The sequence below is a fragment of the Cebidichthys violaceus genome, unplaced genomic scaffold (genome assembly GCF_023349555.1).
Source record: "Cebidichthys violaceus isolate CVI_PGR_0920_01 unplaced genomic scaffold, fCebVio1.0.p SCAF_10, whole genome shotgun sequence".
NCBI classification, from domain to species: domain Eukaryota; kingdom Metazoa; phylum Chordata; class Actinopteri; order Perciformes; family Stichaeidae; genus Cebidichthys; species Cebidichthys violaceus.
The window spans coordinates 879,346-902,822 of record NW_027176263.1 but is presented as its reverse complement, the minus strand read 5'-3'; the positions used below and the strand labels follow the sequence as shown (position 1 = coordinate 902,822).

The following is a 23,477-nucleotide window of genomic DNA, read 5'->3' as shown; positions in this document are numbered from 1 at the left end:
CAGCGGTGGAGAAATTGAACGCCTGAGGAGGAGCCGGAGGAGGAAGTGCTGGGTGGACGTAGATCTTCAGTTAGGTTAAATTGACTGGTGATAACCGAGCCACACGCTCACAAACACACGCAGCAGAGAGATCAGTGCATACACACACACACACACACACACAGGCTTAAAATGCTTCATCGTATCGCTTCAACATCCGACGGAAACACATTCGGTAACATTCTGCTAGGAGCCCAGCGACAGATCTACGACGAGTAGAAAAAAAACCTTTTCACTGTCAAAAGTGTTGACCCCCCCCCCCCCCCCCCCCCCGATGCAAAAAACACAACTTAAAGGTTTAAGACAAAATCAAATGTTCATGCATTTTTTTTTCCATAGTCGTGAGAATAATATTCAGATTTTCAACAGACCGCACCCTGGAGTAGTATTCACAAAGAAATTAAAAAGAAAAGGAAAGCCTGTTGTCAAATATTTGATCAATTACAATGTGTACAGTAATACAGCAAATTCACATTTTTTATTTTAAAATATACAGGTTTGGACGTCATGCAACAACAGCAGGTCCCATTACAAAAAAATAATAAAAAAAAATAATAATATTAATCATTAATTTAAAAAAGAAAAGAAAAAATTAAACAGATTTAAGTTCTAAAACTATAGCAGAACAATATACAACAACCTTAAATTAAATACCTTTTCAACAAGAGATGCTTTAAAGACTGCCAGCTAGATTTAAGAAAGAAATCTATTAATAACAATAATAATTATTATAATAATTTGTAAAGGTCTTTTCATTTTTAGAAAATACTTCAAATCGATTGGAAGTGAAAAAAGGAGGCTGTGCATTGCATGAGTGCCATCAGTTAGTCTGTCAGTCAGTCAGCTTCACCCTGAACACACAACACCAAAGAGCTTAACAAGGGAAGCGGGGAGCGCCTCGCCAACGACACCTCTATGCCAGTAGGAAATAAAATGAACACACACAAAAACACACTTGCACACACTCACGCACGTCAGGTGAAATTTTTGCCAGAGTAGTGCAGTATCACACACACACACACACACACACACACACACACACACACACACACACACACACACACACACACACACACACACACACACACACACACGCGCACACACACGCGCACGCACACACTTCTTCAAACTTGTGTGTGTGAGGTGATCACAGTACCCGTTTAGTGTATTGTAATGCTTTTTTTTTTTCACTTCAGTGTGTTCGACCTGAACTCCTGCTCTGGTTGTTTTGCTGTCTGTGGAACTGGGACCGAGACGCTGGCCAGCGTCAGAGTGACGTGTCTGAGATGAAAACACAAACAAGAGTGAAAACTCTTCAAGAAGGCGAGACATTCTCACTGGGACCCACGTCCTTAAGACGCAATGAAAACCACCAAACAGAACTTATGCCAAAGAAAAATAAAGAGTTCAGAATAAAATAGAATACAACAAAATTACCCCAAATAGCAACAACAACAAAAAAAAACAACTCAGTAGTAACATTTTCATGTGCTATTAAAGTGCAATTGAATGAGATTTTGCGACACACAAGAACATGACTCACTTGAACCCCAAATACCAAACTTATGCCGCCTCCCTTTCGCCTCCCCCATGCCTCACTGCCCTTCTTTCACTCTCCGCTCTCTCTCCCTCCGTCAAACACAGCAGTTTGTTTCTACTTCCACAGTTCCTGGGAGCTGTCCTCGATCGCCCAATCCCTGACATTGGGCAGCGCCAGCGGTTCGCTCTTCACTGACAGCGAGTTGACCAGTTCGCAATGGAACTTGCGGATGTGTCGGTAGAGGTCCCCGGACTGCGTGAAGCGCCGCTCGCACCACTTGCAAGCGTGCGGCTTCTCGCGTGTGTGCACCACTGCGTGGCGGCTGAGGTTGTGCGAGTATTGGAAGCTCTTGCCGCAGGTGGTGCAGGTGTAGGGTTTCTCGCCGGAGTGTGTCCGCTCGTGGCGCTTCAGCGTGTACATGCAGGAGAAGGTCTTGCTGCAGATGGTGCAGGTGGGCACGTTGACGTCTCCGGCGGGCTTGGAGCGGATGCCCTCCTGCTCCCTGAAGTGGGAGCTGAGGTGAAGCTGGAGGATGTGCGGCGACGGGAACACCTTGTTGCACAGCGGGCACATGAAGATCTGGGTGTGTTGAGCCGACAGCATGTTGGAGACGTAGGGCAACAGGGAACTATCCATGCCGGCCACCTCGGCCTGGGCGCGCTCGTTGTCGCCCCCCAGGATGTCCTCGTCGTCCGCCGTGGCCGAAGGCTTGTCCTCCCGCTCTAGCTCCGAGGCCAGAGAGGCCTCTCGCAGAGCGGATAGGTGCGCCTCCAGGCCGAGCCTCCGCTGGGCCGACAGGGGCCCTCCGACCCCGTGGTGGGTCAGGCCCCCGTTGATGCTGGGAACCGTCGCCTTGGTGATGCCGCTGTGCTCCATGTCGTAGTCCCCGCCTCCCAGTTCCTCATCCTCATCTGAAGCCACGCCCCTCTCCACCTTCACCCTCACCGCCAACGGGCTCTGGAGGCTGTCCGGTGTGGCCGATCCGCCGAAATAAGACTGGTGGTGGTTGCTGTGGTTGCTGCCGGCGATAGGCTTGACCGACAGGTCCAGGACGCAGTCGGTAGCGTCGTTCGACACCCTCCTGCCCCTGAGCCCTCCACGAGAACTCACGGAGCGATGGGACCTCTGCGAGAGGGACCCGGTGGAGCTGGTGGGGCTGCCGGCCGGGGAGAGCAGCTTTCCTCCCTCCGCTGGACCTTCCCCACCCGGCATCTCCGCCTCGCCGTGCCCTGGGCTGGTTCTAGCCACGGCCGGAGTCCCTGGTCTGTCCGCAGACGGCAGCCTCAGCCACAGCTGTCCTGCCTCGGCCTTCGCCTCCTCCTCCTCATCGCTGTGCAGCAGGTCTGCGGTAGCGGGTCGGCCCGTGGAACCATCTGATAGACTGTCGGCCTTATCGGAGCAGCTTGACCTGCCGTCCTCTTCTCTGCGCGTGCTGTCGGCCTCCGTCGTGGCCTTCTGCTTCAAACGTTTCTTACACACCTTGACAATGTCATACATGTGCAAGTAGCTGGCCGCTGCCAGCACGTCCTCCACGGGAAGGTCCTGGAACTGCAGCTTGCCCTCGTACATGAACTCCAGGAGCAGGGAAAAGGCCGGGGCCGTGACAATGTCGTTGTTGAGGTGCACCACGTCTCTCTTGTCCAGCTGGTCCTTGTAGAAGAGGTGAAAGTACATGCTGCAGGAGGCCAACACGGCACGGTGGGCCCGAAACTGGGCATCGCCCACCAGCACCGTGGAGTCACACAGGAAGCCCTGATGCCGCTGCTCGCTCAGACACTGGAGTAAATGTCTGCTGTGGTCTGGGAACTCCATCTTGCCGTCCTCATAACCTACAGAGACACAGAGGCAGAGTCAAAGTTAGATACACCTGAACAAGATCTGTGATGGCAGACATGACATTTACACCCATTTTAACACGGTTGTTCTATTTTAAAAAGAATATCTGTTCATTTGTTAAAGATAAACACTTTGCAGTAAAACCTACAAAAGACAATTTAGATTTGAAGACGACAAACACGTTTAAAAAAAATAAAAGCAAGGCGACAAACTTAATATCATTTTTAAATTAGTTATGTGAGAAGATACAATTAAAGTTAAGAGATCATGACACTCTTCTTATCACCATTTAGGTTTTTGTTTTAACAATGCAAACATCATCTTAAACAAGAACAATTAAAAAACATTTAGCACATAAAAAGTAAATTAAAATATAACAAAAACCACAAATATACCGCGTATATTTAAAATGTGTTTGTATATTTTATGAATACTATATTAACCTATGCACAGCCATGATATGTTTTACTCACTTAACAGCATCAACACAAATATTTCTGTTTAAATTCAAAAACCCACGCAGAGAGTTGTAAACGATGCCAAATGTTGATGATATTTCTATAATTATCTACAATAAGTGAAAACAAAAGGGTGAAAGACTGATGAGAATTACAATTAAAAAGAATAACAGTAATTAAAGAATAATCACTGATTCAGTTTTTACCCACAGACAGACTTAATCTCAGGTAAACCAGCAGCGACAGCTTCTTCTACTCTACGTCTCTCCGTTCTCTCCGTTTCTCTCTAACTCCTCTGCCTGCACTCCTGGACTGTCGCTGCTCCTACGCTGGTTATTTTTATTAACCCACTTTGGCCTGGCCTGGCACAGCCCTTTTAGGTAACCGGCTTTCAGCTGCACACACTGTCCTCACGTACACGCACACGCACACGCACACACACACACACACACACACACACACACACACACACACACACACACACACACACTTAGTACCAGCCTACCTACCAACCACCTCCACAGGCTAAGTCGAGCAGGAAAACTGGCCAATTGAAAACAAAACAGCTTGTCCCCCGTTTAACCTGCGAGCAGTGGCTTTAGGTGTAAGACGGAAAAAATGAAAACTTGCAGCAATGCTCCTCAAGTGTCCTTAAAAAAAAAAAAAAAAAAAAGAGTTAAAATTTATCTAGTTGATAAAATAAATGAGCAACTAAATCTGGGATGACAGAAGGCGATAACGAGACTGAGATCTGTAAAATCATTAAGTCCCACCTGTTAACCAAGTCGATTTGTCCTGTCTGAGAAAATACATCGGTCCCGCTCTGCACTGTGTTAACCAAAGCAGCTAAATCACCTCATTTGAATGAAGCTAAACCAAGAATGTCACTGCGTGTGTGAGACTGTGTGTGTGTGTGTGTGTGTGTGTGCTCGCCCTCCGGCTCGTTCAGACTGCTTTAAATGAGAGGGTTTACGGGGACAAGGGTGTACCCCCTCCCACCTCATACATCCCCCCCCCCCGTCCAGCCAAACCCCTTCGACCGCCGCCTCCTCCTTCCACACACCATCCGTCACTCACACACTCCTTCCCATCTGAATCTTAGAAGGAAAAAAACCCCTGCACATCCGCCCCATAGTAGAAACTGCCCCCCCACCCACCACCACCACCACCCAGAAGAGAAGATTTACAATACAATCACTGTAAGTGCCCTGCTCGTCACAGCATCAATCCTAATCCTTAAAGATGGCTAAAAATAAAGACGGTGGTGGCGGAGGCTCAGGAGGGCAGCAGCCCGCCGCCCGGCCCGGCCAGTGAGCTCAGGCAGGGGTCTGACAGAGACACACAGAGGGGCAGGGAGGGAGAGGGTGAGGGAGAGAGAGGCTGGGACGGCCGGGGAGGGAGGCTTACCCACATCTGATCCAGCTGACGGGGGCCATATGGCAGCTGCTAGCCAGATAAAGAGATTAAGACTAGGAGGGAGTGCGATTACAGCTGTCTAGCCAATTCAGGCAGCTCAAATCTGCAACTTCTAAATTAGTCTCCTCTACTCCAGCCGACAGGAGGGGGAAAAAAGGCAGCACATGCTTTCAAGTAATTTTACAGAGAGTTATAGATTTAACTGAGAGAAGAAGAAAAAAAAAATCTGATAAAATGATTAGGATTAAATAGCAGCTTGTTTTATTTTCACCTTAAAGTTTGACATTTTTGTTCTTTTATCAACTAAAAAAAATTGTTACATTTTCTTTGGTTAAATTACACTAATGTAAAAAAAATACAATATCTGTTTTTTTTATTAAAATGTCAAAAAAGCATAAATTTTAATTATTATTTCACTTTCTTTTTGTTACTATGTTAGATCTAACACTGTTTTTTCAGCTGTAACTTTGCTTTCAACAAAATGCCTTGCACCACAAATAGCAAACAAAATGCAAGAACAGTTTTAAATGCAGCTCTCAGGACTACAAACTTAAAACACAGCAGAGAGTTACACCTCAGACCGGCAGCACCAACACGAGTTTACTACTCACCAGCAGCTTCACACAGCGCTCACACTGGGTTGACACACCGGAGATCCACACAACAAAACAGAATAACTACCCCGGACTGTCCTACTCTATTCACTTTGCCTCACACACACACACAAACACACACAAGACGATACCTGCAGCAGTATGCATCAACTTGATTAACTCCACTGTAGCAGAAAAGCTGGGCTCTCTGGCTGGGAATGGCTGTGTATCGCTTTCTCTCTCTCTCTCTTGCTCTTTCTCTTCGTTGCTTGCTCTCTCTGAATCAATGAGTGGGTAGAAGAGGAGAGAAGAAGAAGAAGAAGAAGAAGAAGAAGAAGAAGAGGGAGGCAGGCAGGCAGGCAAAAAAAAAAACACGCTGTTCAAACTGCGAGGGACAGATGCAAAGTGGAGGAGATGTTGGAGGGGGAACGAGATACCACCTCCCTCCTCCTCCTCCTCCTCCTCCTCCTCCTCCTAACTGGCGCTGATCGGCAGCCACAAACACACACACACACACACACACACACACACACACACACACACACACACACACACACAGCGCACACACACACAGAGCACTAACTCTCCCAGGCTGCCGCTGAGACTCACAATAAAGGACTGGGGAGGGGTGGAGGCGGTGGAGGGATGGAGGAGGAGGAGGAGGTGGTGGGGTGGATGGCAGCCTGTCAGCTGCTCTGACATCATCCTCAGATGGAGATGCTACCTCCAGCTGTGCTCTTTCTACAGCCATATGCTGCCTCCTCTACACTCCTGCCACCAGACTCCTCTTTCATTCTACCAACACCAACACCACGCAACTTTGTCTCTCTTTCTCCCCCTCTCTCTCTCTCTCTCTCTCTCTCTCTCTCTCTCTCTCTCTCTCTCTCTCTCTCTGGGAAAAAACACACACACACACACACACACACACACACACACACACACACACACACACACACACACACACACGCACGCACGCACGTACGCACGCACGGGTCTACTGAATGCAGTGCTGATTTTTGAAAAACAGAAAAGAGTTCTCGCTCACCAAATCGTGCAACCACGACTGCTCACTGCTACCAAAAACTAACAGGAATAATGGGAAAGTTGATGGTTTTTATACAGAGGTTCTGAGTAAACGTTTTCCTCGTGTTTAAATGTCCCTGTCTTCCTCCACATGTCTCTGTCTCCTTCCAATAACCATAAACAAAGGCCAACACAGCACATTTGCAACTGACAGACGCACGCAGCTGATATTGTTTTCCACTTCTTTACGGTTCAGCGCCGCTGCCTCGTCTTGTATTCATTCACTCATTCATTCATCCATCCATCCAGCTACCCCCCCCCCCCCCCTCCCCGCTCGGACCCTTCGGACAACTGACAGGAACAGAAATGAAGCGAGGAAACAATGAGAACAAGTCATAAAGAAAGAACCTGATGAGTGCAAGACCCGAAACAAAAGGTCTACAAGCCTTTAATGACCCGGGGAGAAACTTATTACAACAGCCTTCTATTTCACTTTCGCTTTAGTGAAAGAGCGTATGAATGTCCAGCCACAAAACTCAGTTCATTTTCTTAATTTCACTTTTCCCGAATCTCAAAATAAACCCGTTAATCAAGTTTAACAGACTAGTCCAGCATAGCGGTGGCTTTTATTACAATATCGACGTATGTACGCACATTCATGTCGTGCTAAATAATATTATGTTTCTTTGTAATTATAAACACATCCGGATAATAGTTAAAGTTAACTTTTCTTTAAAATTCACCTATAAAACAACAGTTTAGTAACCAAAAAAAACAACATAAAATAGGTTTATCGGTGTAAACATTTGGTCGACTCCAACTTCTACAATCTTTAATAAGCTTATGTCAAAAATTGGGCTCTGCTTTCAAAAGTCTTCAGACATTAAATCACACGAGTTAAACTTTAATTAACTTCACCACTGGAGTTTCAGTCAGCATCTATAATTACAGTGTGTCGCTGCTCACTAGCTGATGCACAATGTCCATTTCTGTTTCTACTTCCGACACATTGTTTTTCTTAAACACCGTGACAGTGTTATATTCAACACTTTGACACACAAGCCTACAATGTGATGAATAAGTTTGTTCTAAATTACAATAATACAGCCTCTTAACTTCATTTTAAAGCAGCCCCTAACAAATGTCAACCACGGCAATGACTTTGTCCGTCGAGGAAATTAGCACCAACAAAAGAACAACAAACTAAACAACAACAACAACACATTTCTGAGCAGAAGACACACCAAACATACACACACACACGCACACACACACACACACACACACACACACACACACACACACACACTGACCCAGCAGCTATTAGCTGTAGCTACCGAACGTGGCTAACAAAAGTAAAGCGAAGCGGCGACAATATTGATATATTTACAGCTGTTCGGAAGGCCCCGGTGCTATGACAACAACGGCTAAAACACCGAGGAGGGAGAGCTAACACAGCGAGTATTAGTGCGCGAGGAAACGACACAGTAATGCTAAGGAAGGTTTAGCTACTTTTAACCCTCCCTCGCTCTCATGAGCCTCCTTTAATCGGACTCCGGTGTTAAGAGGCAGCACTTACAGACAACACGGTCCAACGTCTTCCTCCGTCAAATCCTCCTTTTCTTCTTCTTCTTCTTTTCGGAGACAAAACTAGATTGACTTTGGACTAATTTCCATAACAGGCTGCCGAGGCGTGCAGGCGGAGGAGACGGGGAGTCTAGCACTCTGCGGCGGACAGATGTTTCCGAGCTTGTTGCTGCTCAACTCGGGGGCTGGGAAGGAAAAAGGAGGCGAGTTGACTGGCACGGCACGGAAGCCAATGGTGCCGGCGAGGAGGCGAGTGAAAGCAAATTGGAAAGCGGCCCTCGAAACAGAAGGAGAGGGAGGGATATGTCTTCTTCTCTCGTCGGTGTAGGTTGACACCAGGCAACAGCAGCAGCAGCAGCAGCACACAGAAGAAGAAGAAGAAGAAGAAGAAGAAGCTGGGGCAAACCAACTGGTTCTGCGAGTGAAGGCGGACTGGCGCAGCGGAGAGCGAGAGAGTGGAGAGCGGCGCGGTGCGGCCTGGGTACTGTAGTCAAGTCGGAGCAGGGAGTGGGTGGGGGGGAGTGGAGGCGGAGCTGATGTGAGCAGGTGCAGCACCTTGACAGGAGGGGGAAATGCTTATTGTATTGCATTGTTGAAATAATAACAGCTTTTTGTTACTGCTGTATTGCTGGCAAAAAAAAAAAAATAGGTGTTAATCAAAGACACAAAACAGGTGAACCACTTCCAGAGCTAACAACTGTTTGCAGTGGAAAGTAACTACTGCTACTACTACTACTATTACTACTGAAGTACTGTACTCGTAGCCTTGAGAAATGCCACTCTATGTTAGGAGGAAATGTACTTTTTAATCAAAACATCATTTTACTTATAGGTTGTTTTTTGTTTGTTGGAGAGATATGAAAAAAACAGTAACATTCTGATTAAAGTATGCTATATTTTGATGCTAATACTTTTGTACTTTTGTACTTAAATACAAATTTGAACTCAGGACTTTCACTTGTAATGGAGTATTTCGACACTGCGGTATTTGACAATTAGTCAAATAACAGATTAGTCTATTACTGAATATCACAACAATTTTGATAATCGTTTAATCATTTAATTGGTTTATAAAGTAAAGATGTCAACCATTCTCTGTTGCCATCTTCTTAAATAGGATTTGTTTTTTGTTTTTACATTTTTCTGTAATTTTTAACTGAACATCTTAAATGTTTTTTGAGCTCAAGTGATGGACATTCACATTTTATTGACTAAACAATTAATTCATTGATTGGGGAAATAATCTACAGATTAATCTATAGTTAAATAATTGTTTGATGCAGCCCTCCAGTACAATATTAGATTTTCTATTACACTCACCATTTATGGTATTTGACCTATGGCATTTAGTTGCATTAAAAAACATTATAGATGTGCTGAGGATTACCTCCTTTTTGTCTCAATGTGTCTTGATAGTGTCCGTCAAACAGACAGCATTTATTACAGTTTACATGCATGGCTGCCTTCAGTTTGTGATGTACTGTCAGATTGCCAGTCTTTGCTCTATGTAAGGAAAAAGCCTCAGTGACAAAGACTGTGGATGTTGTGAAAAATGAAGCTGCACAAGGCAGGTTTGTTTTGTGAAAATAGAGGCAGAGATGTGTTCATTTGATTTATTGCATATTAAAAGCGCTTTGACAGAATAGATAGATAGTCTTCTTTAAATTTATATTCTGATTATTACAACAGGTTCGACGCCCCAGCATCGCCCCCAACATGACTGAAAATTCCTGTGCCATGCTCTTCTTGTGGCAAGACCTGTTTAACCTGTTAGTTTCAGTTTACAATAAACCAACCTGGATGAACAGGTTGTTGCAACACTGGACTGGATCTGTATCATCACTGAAAAAAACACACATTCTTGTTTTTCACTGCAGTGGTCTTCAACATGGGACCCTGCAGTTTATACACAGCCTTATGTGAGATTGTATTTTTCTCATATAGCTGCCCGAGGTTAGACTTTATTTTTAATACCTGTTTTATGAAGAATGGCAGCATGAAGTGCTGCAGAGCCGGAGACTTACGAGTTGTACGTTTTCTGCTTGACCACCAAGAGAAGAGAAAAGCAAATGTAGGACCCTGTATGTCCAGAAAAAAAGGGAACCTGTCTCACAATTAGAATTAGAATTTCAAGTGCTCAAACCAAGGTACACCCGAGGGACTTAAAAGGGGCCCCAGAAACACAATGAACAACCAGTTAATTGTGTTGTAATCAGCCTAGATTGAAAATAAATCTGATCATTTATAGGGGTGGTAGTCATGCTATGATTAGACCAAATAAATGTTTATGACACTTTAACATTTATTACTGAGAAGAGGTTTCAGGCTGCTGCATCAAATCATATCTAACATTTTCTTTTTTTTTTTAACTCTTTTTAAAATGTGGGTCACTGAGACAAAAACCTTAATCAAACGTCTGTCCTGGGAGCCTTGACATGAAAAAGTTTGGGCAGCTCTTGTTGCCTGAGTGAGTCCGCCTCCTCTAAACCTGTCCCAGTAAACTAATTGGCGTTACTAATAGATGGCTGGATGAACTGCAGCCCTGTGTGGTAATGATTCACACGATCCGGTGTCATAGCTGAAGGACTTGTTCAAAATGCAAATGAATGATGACCCTGTTATGTGTCTGTCAATTTGGGCGTCCACGTTACCCGAGCATCACAATGAGCCCCTTGTTCTTGCAGGCAAATACAACCGGGCCCACGGGCAGGAGCCGTAGAACATGAGGCCGACAGAAATGTGGATTTAGAGACAGACTTTCAAAAGTATTTGCTAATTTAAGCAATACATGTAAAGTAGTCCAACCAGTCTTGAGGTAATTGCAGATTTCATTAAACATCAAGCTCCCTTTTAGAGTAATGTTTTATCAGCTTGCAGGAAGATGCGTTGTGTGGAAGACTCGCCTCGCTGTCAGACGGTCTCTTTTGTAGCTCCTATGTATAGACGGTGCTGTAAAGAGAAAGATGCTCCTCAGATAGCCTTGAATGCATTGAAATCGTGTACGTATGTGTCTGTGTGTGTATGAATGCCTCCAGAGATTCCTCTGCAATTTTCTAAACGTCTTCTTCCACCGCTCTTGTGTTCCCCTCTCTGATCCACATATTGTTTTGCCACTGACAGATGCCAGAATATAGCTGTGTGTGTGTGTGTGTGTGTGTGTGTGTGAGTGTGTCTTTGTCTGTGTCTGTGTCTGTGTATGTGTTCCAAATAAGCACAGCCAGCCTGATGTTTGAAATTATCTGTACTACCATTTCATCCTCCCTATACTGAAAACTAAAGGCAAAGCAGAAGGAAGTAAAATACTTAAAAAGTCCAATATGCAAAGCAGAGCTTGTAGACGGCACGTTTATGTGAAGGTTTAGTTCTCTTTTTCGACTTAAAACTGAGAGAAATTCTAAAAGCACACATCCACAAATAGTCTTATTTATTTAGAGGTAATCAGTCAGAGCTTCCTCAGATCCTCAAACTGTTGTATTAATCTTTTATTTCCTTTAAATAAGAATTATACAGCGCACATTTCAGACAGTGCCCGGGTAGTTTGTGTGTTGTTTCAGTGTAAATACAGCATTTTATTTAACTTTCTTTCTACTTCCCACCTCTGGAGGTCGCTGTAGATCCCATATTTTACACTCCAATTCTCTCTCTATTCTATTCAGTTCACTGAAGCTTTGTTGGCATGACATTTTGATTAAAAGATATGCTGCCAAAGCACATAGAAGAAAATTAATAATACATGCAATGAAAACATTAAACAGTCGTTATGTATGAGGTGTTTGATCAAACAATACTCCGAAACAGAAAAAAAAAGATGTGTAATCATATAAATGAAAGTAAAGAAAAAACGGATTCACAGTCGCTGCCTTTTGTGCTACAATTTACTTGTTTGTCGTGTCGCTTCACTGTATTCTGGATGCCTTTTTCAAAGAAAAGTGCATGACACTGTTATTCATCTTTTTATTTCAGTCCCCCTGAAGCGGATAGTCCTGAGTGCAGGTTAGTTTCTTTGCAAAGAAAAAGCATTTTTACGAATCTGGTAGAAGAAGCGGTTCAGAGAAAAACCTCTGGCCATCCCTGAGACATTACGACTGTATACGCTTCACAGACTCTGCCTTGCCTTGCCAGAATTAATTATATTTCACTTGTCAACGGCTTTTTATATTCAAAGGTGTTTAACACAGACAGCTGTTTGTAAGCAAAAGGGATTCTGATGAAGAGCCTTATTTTTCTCAGTAAAGAAATGCAGCATAAATGGTGTCTCAGAGTGCTGTATGCAGGATTTCTTTATTGAAAACACATTTCATGTTACTTTTTAAATACACAACAGTCTCTTTTCATGTGTGCCATGTGTGTGCCTTTTTATGGACACAGTAATATTGCTCCATGTGGCCTTTAATATAATGGACAATTTGGAGATTGAGTTTAAGCTCATTTGCACTAATTGTAAGTTGCTCTGAATGAAAAAGAGCTAAATATGCAGTTATATCATGTCTGGTTCATTTTTTTTTTTAGCTTGACTGTCACTAATTTGAGCACAGAACATAAAGTCAGTTTGTTGTTAAATTAGAGCAACACTTTTGACACCAATCTCTGAAATAAGAAGAGGTGAAATCTATTATTAGGACTTTTTTAGGATGGTGGTTCCGTTTCTGGTTGGTCAAATTCTCCTGTTTTGTCCTGGTGGTTTGAGGGACACTGAGACCATCCATCCAAGAGCCTCCCAATCCTCCACAGCATGTCCCACAGCTGCCCTCATCATGCCCGTAATAGAGGCAAGCAAGAGGGGAGACGATCTGGGAGACACTGGTTGGCTGACAGAGGACGAGGAAGAGGGAGGGGAGGGAGGCAGACAGATGTTTGACTCTCAGCTCTGGAGCGATGAGATCAATCCATCCTCCGAGGCAGACACACAGAGAGAGAGAGAGAGAGATTGAAGCGATCTCTAATAGTACAGTTGGCAGCTCTCTTTCCTCTCTGCATCCCAGACATCAAATTATAGATCCAAACACCCTGACTACGCCTGGACCAAGCAGCCACTGTCACAAAGAGGAAGATGAAGAAGAAAGTCTATCAGCTTGAAACATATTGTATATATACAATATGTATATATATACATATTGTATATTTATAGTGTGAGTAGAGTTATAATGTGGAGATGTTTAGGTTGTAATAGCACATGGCAACAAGCAGGCCTGTTTCATTTTGGTTTCATCAACGGAACGGCAGATAAATACTCATGGATGGCCGGGTTTTTTCCTCTGCAGGATTTTTAAGATTCAAAATCAAGTTGAATTTATTGTCACACAGCTGTGGCGTTGGTGGAGCAGGTCAGGTCGTCTGCAGCGTGTACTCCCAGAAACGACCTGACCTGGTCCACCAACACCGCAGCTTTCACAAAGAAAGGCCGAGCAACGCCTTCACAGTTCTCAGCTAGATTTTGCATATTTCACACAAACTGTGTTTCATCGTGAGAGATTCAAAGAGAAGAACATGCTGGCTTAAAAACAAAGGAACACACTACACTCCAACTCAAACTACAAACACAATGCCCTCTTAGTTAACTCCTTTCAGACACTCAACACAAACTTTTTGTCTAAGTCAGAACCTCTAAGAAATATTCCAGCAAAGTTGTGTTTTTTTTTCCAGCTGACACTGGGAGGAAGTCGGTCCATATAGTTTAATGATCTGATCATCTGGACCAGTGTGGCTGCAGTTGAAGGAGTCTGGAATTCAGCCATTTTGACTGAGTGTAAAATATTCATGAAGTACCAATGGTAGTCCATCTGACTGGCTGGGGAACAGCTGCTGGGTCTCTGTGCCTCTAGAGGTGCAGCATCTGTCCATTTGAGGAAAGTGAATATGTGTAAGTGCACGCTCCAGTTTACATGTGCGTTTTGTGTGCATGCTTGCCTTTCTAGACATGCATGTGTGTCTGAGAGCCCACATCCTTATGCATGTGTGTGTGTGTGTGTGTGTGTGTGTGTGTGTGTTCATTATGTCTCATGGGGAACTAGACATCAGGAGAAACAACTGTGTATTGAACTTGCTTATCTCCAGACGGTGGAGGATCATTTTAGAAATGATCAAAAAGCAAGTCTCAGTTTTATCAGGATCTGTACTTGTCAATCAAATATCACACTCATAAATACACACGCACACACAAGGAGAGCAGCACTAGTGCAGTCGGCTCAGCTGTGTGTGTGTGTGTGTGATGTGTTAAAGTGAGTGAGACTTTTATACATCGGAAGTCTCAGCCGTTCTATATGTATCTGTTTGTGTCCCAGCATCAGCACATCACAGCTCAGCAGTGTGTGTGTGTGTGTGTGGGGGGGGGGGGGGGGGGGGCTGTTCGCACCCGTGCGTGTGAAGCTCACAGAGAGCTCTGCAGCTTTGGCTGTGGCTGTATGATGGACATCTGGAAGCTAAATTGGTTAATGGCGCCTCCAAGCCAACAGCCAGCCGGCCGTCCCCGTCGCTGAGCTGAGAGAAGGCGTGTGTGTGTGTGTGTGTGTGAGTGTGTGTGTGGCGGGGGTGGACTGGAGTGGTGAGGGGACTCTACATCTGGCCAGTCGTCCTGTCACAGACAAACACCCCTGCTGGACATTTTGGGGCTTTTCCCTTCCAAATAATTTAGCTTTTGTATTATATTCAATACATTTCAAACTAAATTAAATTTGTTGTGTTCGCAAAAACAAACTGCTGCGTGAGAGACCATAAAGAAGCAGAACATTTGGCCTTGATCGCCTCACCACAATGCACTGTTGCATAACTCAGTTAATGTTAATGCAGCTCCGTATTTAAAGTACTTCTTATTTTGAGGAACCCACATCGGGTTTCATTGTGACACAGCAGCCCACCACAGTCTGACAACTTTTTTCAGTTCATTCTTTCATTTTGTATAAACACCATGAAAAAAATGTAAAAACACAAATACATTAAATAAACACACCTTCATTTGGGGTGAATGCTTAAATGCTCACAATGACAATAGTAATATGTTGTTTAGCAGGTATAATATTTACCATGTTCACCGTCTCTGTTTTGCGTGTTAGCCTATTTGCAAATTAAGCACAAACACAAAGCACAGCTCAGGAAGATGGGCGTGTCATTAGTCCTGTAGTTGTTCTGAAGTAAAAATGTAATCTGATGATGGCGCTAGACGAGAAGACAGATGATCACCAAAGTGTTTACAATTCTTCTTGAATGTCTGCACCAAATTTCACGGTAATCCATCGAGTAGACGTCAAGATGGAATAGCGAAACCTTTGACCAGCTGGTGGTGCCAGAGTAAAAGTCGAGGGTTCATCAAAGTCAGTGGGCTTCAGCCTCTGTGGACCATGAATGTATGGATACAATTTCATGACAATCCATCAGACAGTTGGTGAGATATTTCAGTCTGGACCTAAATGATGGAGTGCCCCACAGACACACCGCGTAGCTAAAAATGAAACAGTAATTGATTGATTGCAAATAAAAACACATGCATGCATACAAAAATACTAATTAATATACAGTATATATATATATATATATATATATATATATATATATATATATATATATATATATATATATATATTCACACTGCTAGCAGTGTTTTGGAGGTTCCATCGTTTAGGTCCATGCTTTTATTTATTTATATATGGATGTGTGCATTTCTATTACTATTACTGTACCATTACTTCTTATATTATCATTATTAATCTACTATATCCACTGCTGCTCTTATTGCTAGTAGTCATAATTTTGACATCATTATTCTTCTTACTACTCTCATTATATGAATAATTTATGTCATATGCATTGAATGTGTTGTAGCTCTGTTATGTTGTTCATTCTGTATACATGACATATATTACACTTCTGTCCATCCTGGGAGAGGGAACCCTCCTCTGTTGCTCTCCCTCAGGTTTCAACCCTTTTTTTCTCTCCCCGTTAAAGTGTTTTTTTTGGGGGGAGGTGTTCCTGTGCCGATGTGAGGGTCCCGGGACAGAGGATGTCGCATGTGTACAGATTGTAAAGCCCTCTGAGGTCAATTTGTGATTTTGGGCTATACAAAATAAATTTTGTTGAATTGGGTGGAGACTGACAATAACAGCAGCACAAGAGAGCAGCATAACGGTAAAGAAAGAGATGAAGAGGCCAAGGCAAAATAAAAGGTATAACGGATGAGAGATCAAGGTTGTGAGGTGGAGGACAAAGGACCCATGTCTTCCATCATTCACTACAGCAATAATACCCAAGAGAGTGCAGTTCATTGTGATGTGACTGTGGTGTAACAAGTTTAGCACCCATATTCACTGTAAAGAGCGTCTTGGGGGGTATTTCACCTCTGCGTAGGTGAAATGTCATAATAATTGTTTTTTTTTCTACAGAAATACCCCAAACGCTGTCATAGCAAACAGTGGAACTGAACCTGCCTACAGACTGAAATGTTTCACATCTCTTTCATACGAGGACTTCCTTGATGATTTGTTGTCCTGTTAGAACACATAACAATAACCAGACCTCCAGAAGCCAGATATTTGGTCGAGTTTGCTGCAGCTGCTCGATCTGTCCAAGCAGAATACACGTTCAAACAATGAGAGAGAGAGAGGGAGAGAGAGAGAGAGAGTGGGAAACATCAACATGGACAGAGCTTTAAATAAATACTGCAGATGCAGAACAGCCGAGTCCAGGCCAAGAGGGCACAAACAGCAGAGTGATCTCCTCAAATCTTCAAATCTTTACTGAGAGATCTCAGAGATCATGTTGAAATGAAAAGCGCCACTGTAGCCTCTGTGTTGTTCTGACTGTCTGCCTGCTTGTCTGTCTCTCTTCAGTCCAGATGTCAGAGGAACTAGCCAACAGCTGCAGCAGGAAATGAGCCCCCAGGCAGTGAAAAGGCTAATACACTTCCACACAGAGACCAAAACAAAACACGCACACGCACACACACACACACACACACACACACACACACACACACACACACACACACACACACACAAAGATGAACTCAGAAGAAAACAAGGATACATAAAAAGTTTCTTGGGATCAAATCAAATAATTTGTATGTGTCTTTGTTTGTAACAGAGCATCTCCATGACCATGGTGCCGTACATGTGCACATAAGGATGCTCGCTTTAAACATACCCATGCAATACAGTACTTTTGTACCTCTGTCAGTATCCATGTGTTTTTTTTCTCCTGGATTCATCCATTTTACAGAAAGAGTGTGCCAGCCTGCCAGCCTGCCTGCCACATCGCCAGCCCCCGAGCCAGCGGGAACATTTGCCTTGTGGCTCCAATTCCCAGGAATGCCTAACCTGCGCCAGCTGTTGAGAACATGTTACCTGTGCCAACAATGCGCCGGCTCTGCCCACCACATCAGCTGCCGCTCTGTCTCCATCTGGGTATGAGATTGGATTTGCGTGCGTATTTGTTTGTTTGCAGCTTACTGTATCTTACTCTTCCCACATCTGTATTTGTGCTTGCATCTGCGTGCACGAATGCACATCCTCTCTCATGTGTGCAGTGTGAGTGTGCATATGCATGTATGGCAGTGTGTGTGTGTGTGTGTGTGTGTGTGTCTCCATCTGTGTGCGCTGGGCCTCCCTTGCCTGCATCTGGAGCAGCATTGAAGAGGCTTTCCAACAAGGCCAATGGTGGCCAGCCTGCCAAACAGGCCAGATGTTAGTTCTGTAAGCCTCAGGCTAAATGGAGGGAGCCACTCTCTCATTATTCAGGAATAGTAAATTGCAACAAAAAAAATTTAGCAGATGAGAAAAAGAGAGACACTATGAAAGAAAAAAAGAGGGGAAGTAAGAGACAGAGGTGTGAAACGAGAACTGGATGAGGTAGAAAGAGTCTTTTGATGTGACTGCTACTATAAGCCTCCTCACAGAGATCATAGAGAAACTATAATAAATAAATCAGACTAAATGCCACTTTGATGAATCACCCGTGTCAAGTAAGTTTCAAGTTGTCTTCAGGTTGATTTATAAACTGTAACCAGTATGGTAGGAAATGTATCTATCACCTATGCATGCTTTGGAAAGTGTGTGTGTGGGTAATGTCAAAGTATGATTTAGGTGCTTTGTAATCTAGGTGTTCTATTCAATTTATTATCTTCTCCATCATTCCTATCGATAATAATAAATTAACATTGTCAATTTCTGGGTTCTGGGAACATCACCGAAAAGAAGTCAGACTGGGCAGGAAGCACAATCGTCATATCGGTTTTCAACAAATTACTCAAGGACAAACAGTAAAACTACCACTCTTCAAGTTCAGACGTCGTCCTTTAACCCGAAGGTTGGTGGTTTGATCCCCGGCTATTTACTGTCTGCATGTCGAAGAGCCCTTGAGTGAGACAGTTAACTCAGAATTGCTCCCAGGCGTTTCACAAGGTCAAATTTCATGTTTGTACATGACAATTGTAATTAAGTTCAACTTGACCTAAGAAACATATGCCCTATACCAAGACTTTCAAAATCCAATAAAGATTCAAGTTTAAAAGTTTAACTAGACCCCATTGTGCTAGGATTACAAATCAGAACTGATAGAAATGGTTTTTTTTAAGATCTACAAATATAAGCTCCAACTTGTATTATATCACACTCATCTTTATGTATATGCAAATTGTGAGTGCTGCAAACGGCTAAAACACGCCACCCCACAAGTATGCTTAAATCTGCATTAATTAATTTATCTTCAACAATCTGTGAACACAATATTAAAAGATTATCTCCTTATGAAGCTGATAAGACAAACATGCTCGCACACAGTTGATTATTTAAATAAGCACACATGGAGCAACATTATAATTTGTTTTTGGCCACTTGATTATTCTAAGTCCAATATTCACCCCACCAACTCATGAGGAAAATATCTGTCTCTTTATAGCTGCTAGGCTCACCGGCTAGTTACTAACTTTATCTGTCTGTTTGAGCAGGTAGCGTACGGGGGGGGGGGCTCTTTTTGCTGAAAACAGCTGCCTGTGTTAGTGTGCCTTTGTAATTTCTGACCAGTTGCATGTATACAATACTAAAGTAACCAGACAGACATTAAAATGAAAGAATATGACATCACAATGTCCTCTCTGTCCTTTCTGTGAGCTCCAAAAGTCACGGAAAGCCAACATCCCTCCAAAATATTCCTTTTGTAAACAGGAGAGCAGTTTAGAAACAAAACCACAACATGTTCATTCACCATCAAACAGTCGGACTCAATTACCTTGATCATCTGGACGCGTAGCTGTTATGTTGGGGCAGATTTGGCTGTGTGTGTGTGTGTGTGTGTTTGTGCGTGTTTACTATGGTAACCACAGAGGTGGCATCTGCCAGGGCGCTTTAGCTCTGTTTGTGGATGCATGTGTGTGGACTTCCACAGGGCTTAGAGAACGTCCGCTCCCCCCCATATGGTGAGCTGCCACTGGGGCAACACCGTGCAGCCCTCCCCTGTGTGGGACCTCCAGCCAGCCATCAGACTGACCGAATAAACAACAACAACTGGACATGAGGTAATGATGCAGTATTTGTCGGGATGTTTTTTGGGGTGGGATATTATCTCCTAAACCTGTGACGAAAAACCACAGAGGACATCAGAATAATCTTTTTCTCACGTGAATTACCTCAGTCATATGTCAGTATTTATGCTTTGGTGATCCAAAATCTGCTTTTTTAGAAAACACTTTTTGTCAACAAACTAATTTCCTATACACCCTATCAAAACAGATTTGATTTACAAATCATTTCACAGGGGTTAAATGTTTATGGCTGATAGGCATCAGATGTTACTGATACTGGCTTTGACTAAGCTAGTTTAAAAGGGCAAAACAATTATGGATATAATGACAAGAAAACAAAAGACATTTAACTAAGTAGCTGTGAATTGGTTGTAGCAACTCCACGTCTAGTCTGCACTGACAACTTTCTATCAAACACGGCATACGACACATTTGGGAAATGCAAATTGGTGAGAGAAAAACATGACTGAGAGACATCTCCTCCCTTGACAGACATCTTTTCTCACATCTGTCTCTCTCTTCCTGCACACAGATGTTACACTGCAGTTTGTTCTGAGAAGGAGAAGACGTCTCCTCCTGTGCCTCCCCAAGGAGCGTGTAGCCTGGGGAAAATCACATTTACACATAAAGTGTTAATGTGTCTCTGTGAGCAAGTGTGTGTGTGTGTGTGTGTGTGTGTGTGTGTGTGAAGACAAATAGAGACAGAGACAGAGAGAGAGTCTTACAAAGGAAGTAAAGGAGGCGCAGACCAGAAATAGGAAGTGGCAGGATTCGAAACTGGGGGCCCTCAGAGGCTTTGGAAGTGTGTTTGTGTGTCTGTGTGTGTGTGTTGGAAGGGGGGCTACCTCTGCTCTATCCTCTGGCTGTACTCAAACTGTGTGTGTTTTTGGTGTTTATCTCACCCAGTTGTTGGAAAGTCAAACACAGTCTGTGCACCCAGATGTTGACAGATGTGCTGTGAACAACCTAACCTCCTCTGAAACTCACACACAAGGAGAGATAGCAACATGTATCCTTCCTGTACCCCCTCTGGAGAGAATCTTTCTGGCCTGCTTGAGATATATTTAACAAATACCACAATATTTCCTAAAACCAACTTCAGCCCTGCTGTGCTCTTGAGGGACCAATGTCCACTGCGCTGTTCCAGATGTTCTATAAATAACTAAGACACACAGAATTTGCCTCATCCAGATGTGTTTCCTTCATAAGCAACAGCCTCAGAGAGAAACGGAGAGAGGATGACTATTAGACTAACAGCTGGAGCCCTCAGTAGAACTACAACTAATGCAGCTCTCCCTAGTGGCCTGGAATGGTTCCTGCACACAGCTGTGCACATGCAGGGAGGATGTGAGAGACATGGAGTTGTTTGGAGTGGTAGGACATTTAGTTGTGTCTGTCACAGGTCCATCTGGTACTGATATTTTAGGGTTTCAGCTGTTGTTTTTCATTCTATCCCGTCCAACCCCACCTTATTTGTGCAGTCCTATCCTATCCTGTCTTTTATTTGCCCTAGCTCATGTTCTGTCCAATCCTGTTTTCCTTGTCATATCCTACACTATTTGTTATGTCCAGTCCTGTCATTTTGTCCCGTCCGATCCTTTCCTGTCTTTTCTTACCTTATTGGTCCAATCCAATCCTATCCTGTCCTGTCCTGTCCTGTCCTGTCCTGTCCTGTCCTGTTCTGTCCTGTCCTGTCCTGTTCTGTCCAATCCTATCCTATCCTGTCCCGTCCCATCCTGTCCTGTTCTGTCCTGTCCTGTTCTGTCCTGTCCTGTTCTGTTCTGTCCTGTCCTATCCAATCCTATCCTGTCCCCTGTCCCATCCTGTCCTGTTCTGTTCTGTCCTGTCCTGTCCTGTCCTGTCCTGTTCTGTTCTGTCCTGTCCTATCCAATCCTATCCTGTCCCCTGTCCCATCCTGTCCTGTTCTGTTCTGTCCTGTCCTGTTCTATCCTGTCCTGTCCTGTTCTGTCCTGTCCTGTTCTGTCCTGTCCTGTCCTGTCCTGTCCTGTTCTGTTTTGTCCTGTTCTGTCCTGTCCTGTCCTGTCTTGTCCTGTCCTGTCCTGTTCTGTTCTGTCCTGTCCTGTCCTGTCCTGTTCTGTCCTGTCCTGTCTTGTCCTGTTCTGTCCTGTCCTATCCAATCCTATCCTGTCCCGTCCCATCCTGTCCTGTTCTGTCCTGTTCTGTCCTGTCCTGTTCTGTTCTGTTCTGTTCTGTCCTGTCCTATCCAATCCTATCCTGTCCCCTGTCCCCTGTCCCATCCTGTCCTGTTCTGTCCTATCCTGTCCTGTTCTGTCCTGTGCTTCATCTGGACTGTGTGGGAGTGGCTTGATCAGATTTGATTGAAAGAAAACAACCCCACAACTGTCATCAGGTTTTGATTTCAATATTGCTAAATACTGATTGAAGCATGCATGTTTGTTCACCTTTTGCCTCTGAGCTCCGCCTAAAAATCAAACTGGTTCAGAAAACAATATCTTTACATACAAGCCTTTTGCTTATTGAAGGAAGTAAATAAAGAAAATAGGATTTCAGGGCTTTTAAGCATCTATGTAGTGTAAGACTAAGATTTGAAAACAAGAAGGGGAGAAAACATAAAGGAAGAATAACTTTGGAGACAAAATGTCAGTAAAGAGTTACGAAGAACAAAACTGGCAAAATAATTATTTTATTTCCTATAGCCTACAAAAAAGTTCCTATATTGTGAATGTAGCTTGAGAGAACTTCTTGTTTCTAATACGTTTTGTAATGTGTTCAGCCATATGTCAAGGTCACACCTCAGCAGTGGCATCAGCCCTCCTCTGGAACAAAAACAGAGCAAAGTTCTCCCCGTCCTCTCTGACTGCCATCCTCCCATTGCTTCATTGACTCAACCACTGAGCAGAATCTACACTGATGGCACCCAGTGGAACTCCAGCATGCAGTTGGAAGAGCAGTGAGAGAGGAAGTGTGTGTGTGTGTGTGTGTGTGTGTGTGTGTGTGTGTGTGTGTGTGTGTGTGTGTGTGTGTGTGTGTGTGTGAGAGAGAGTGAGTGAGACAGAAACAGAGGATTCATATGAGTGTTCATGTCACACAGTCCAGAGCCTGGAGATGTTTACGTCACTGATGGAAGGATGGGGGGGGGGGGGGGGGGCTGCTCCCACTGTCTCATGCAGGTAACATCTGTCTTCAACGGCTGAGACCCTCATACCTAATATTCACACATAGCTGACAATAACACATAGACAATAATACAACACAGCCCTTCTCTGTTTGTCCCCATTGTAAATGTCCCCACTGTGGGACTAATAAAGGATTATCTTATCTTATCTTATCTTAACCAAATGTAACCTCAGCCTACAAACTGCACTCGCATTCTTCCCATCACTTCTTATGACATTAGGAAGCGTCAGAACAAACCTGAGCAGTAAATGAAGCTCAGCTCTCTCTTTTTATCACCATGGTGCAAAATGACTCCTACATCACTGCTGCAGCTTCCGCTA

The 23,477-nt window shown here is 43.8% G+C and overlaps 1 protein-coding gene across 5 annotated transcripts; it reads right to left on the bottom strand.

The window, feature by feature from the left end:
* Positions 1-498: 498 nt before the first annotated feature.
* On the bottom strand, positions 499-8,942 carry zbtb18 (zinc finger and BTB domain containing 18). Of its 5 annotated transcripts, XM_068719584.1 has the most exons (3): positions 4,647-4,862; positions 4,383-4,523; positions 499-3,408 (listed from the first exon to the last, which is right to left on the bottom strand). In XM_068719584.1, exon 3 carries the CDS (start codon positions 3,389-3,391, stop codon positions 1,694-1,696), a length of 1,698 nt encoding a protein of 565 aa, XP_068575685.1. In that variant the 5' UTR covers positions 3,392-3,408; positions 4,383-4,523; positions 4,647-4,862; the 3' UTR covers positions 499-1,693. The 5 variants fall into 5 exon arrangements, with proteins under 5 accessions (XP_068575685.1, XP_068575680.1, XP_068575663.1 ...); XM_068719579.1 differs by lacking the exons at positions 4,383-4,523; positions 4,647-4,862 and adding an exon at positions 8,485-8,942; XM_068719562.1 differs by lacking the exons at positions 4,383-4,523; positions 4,647-4,862 and adding an exon at positions 6,035-6,719.
* Positions 8,943-23,477: the final 14,535 nt, after the last annotated feature.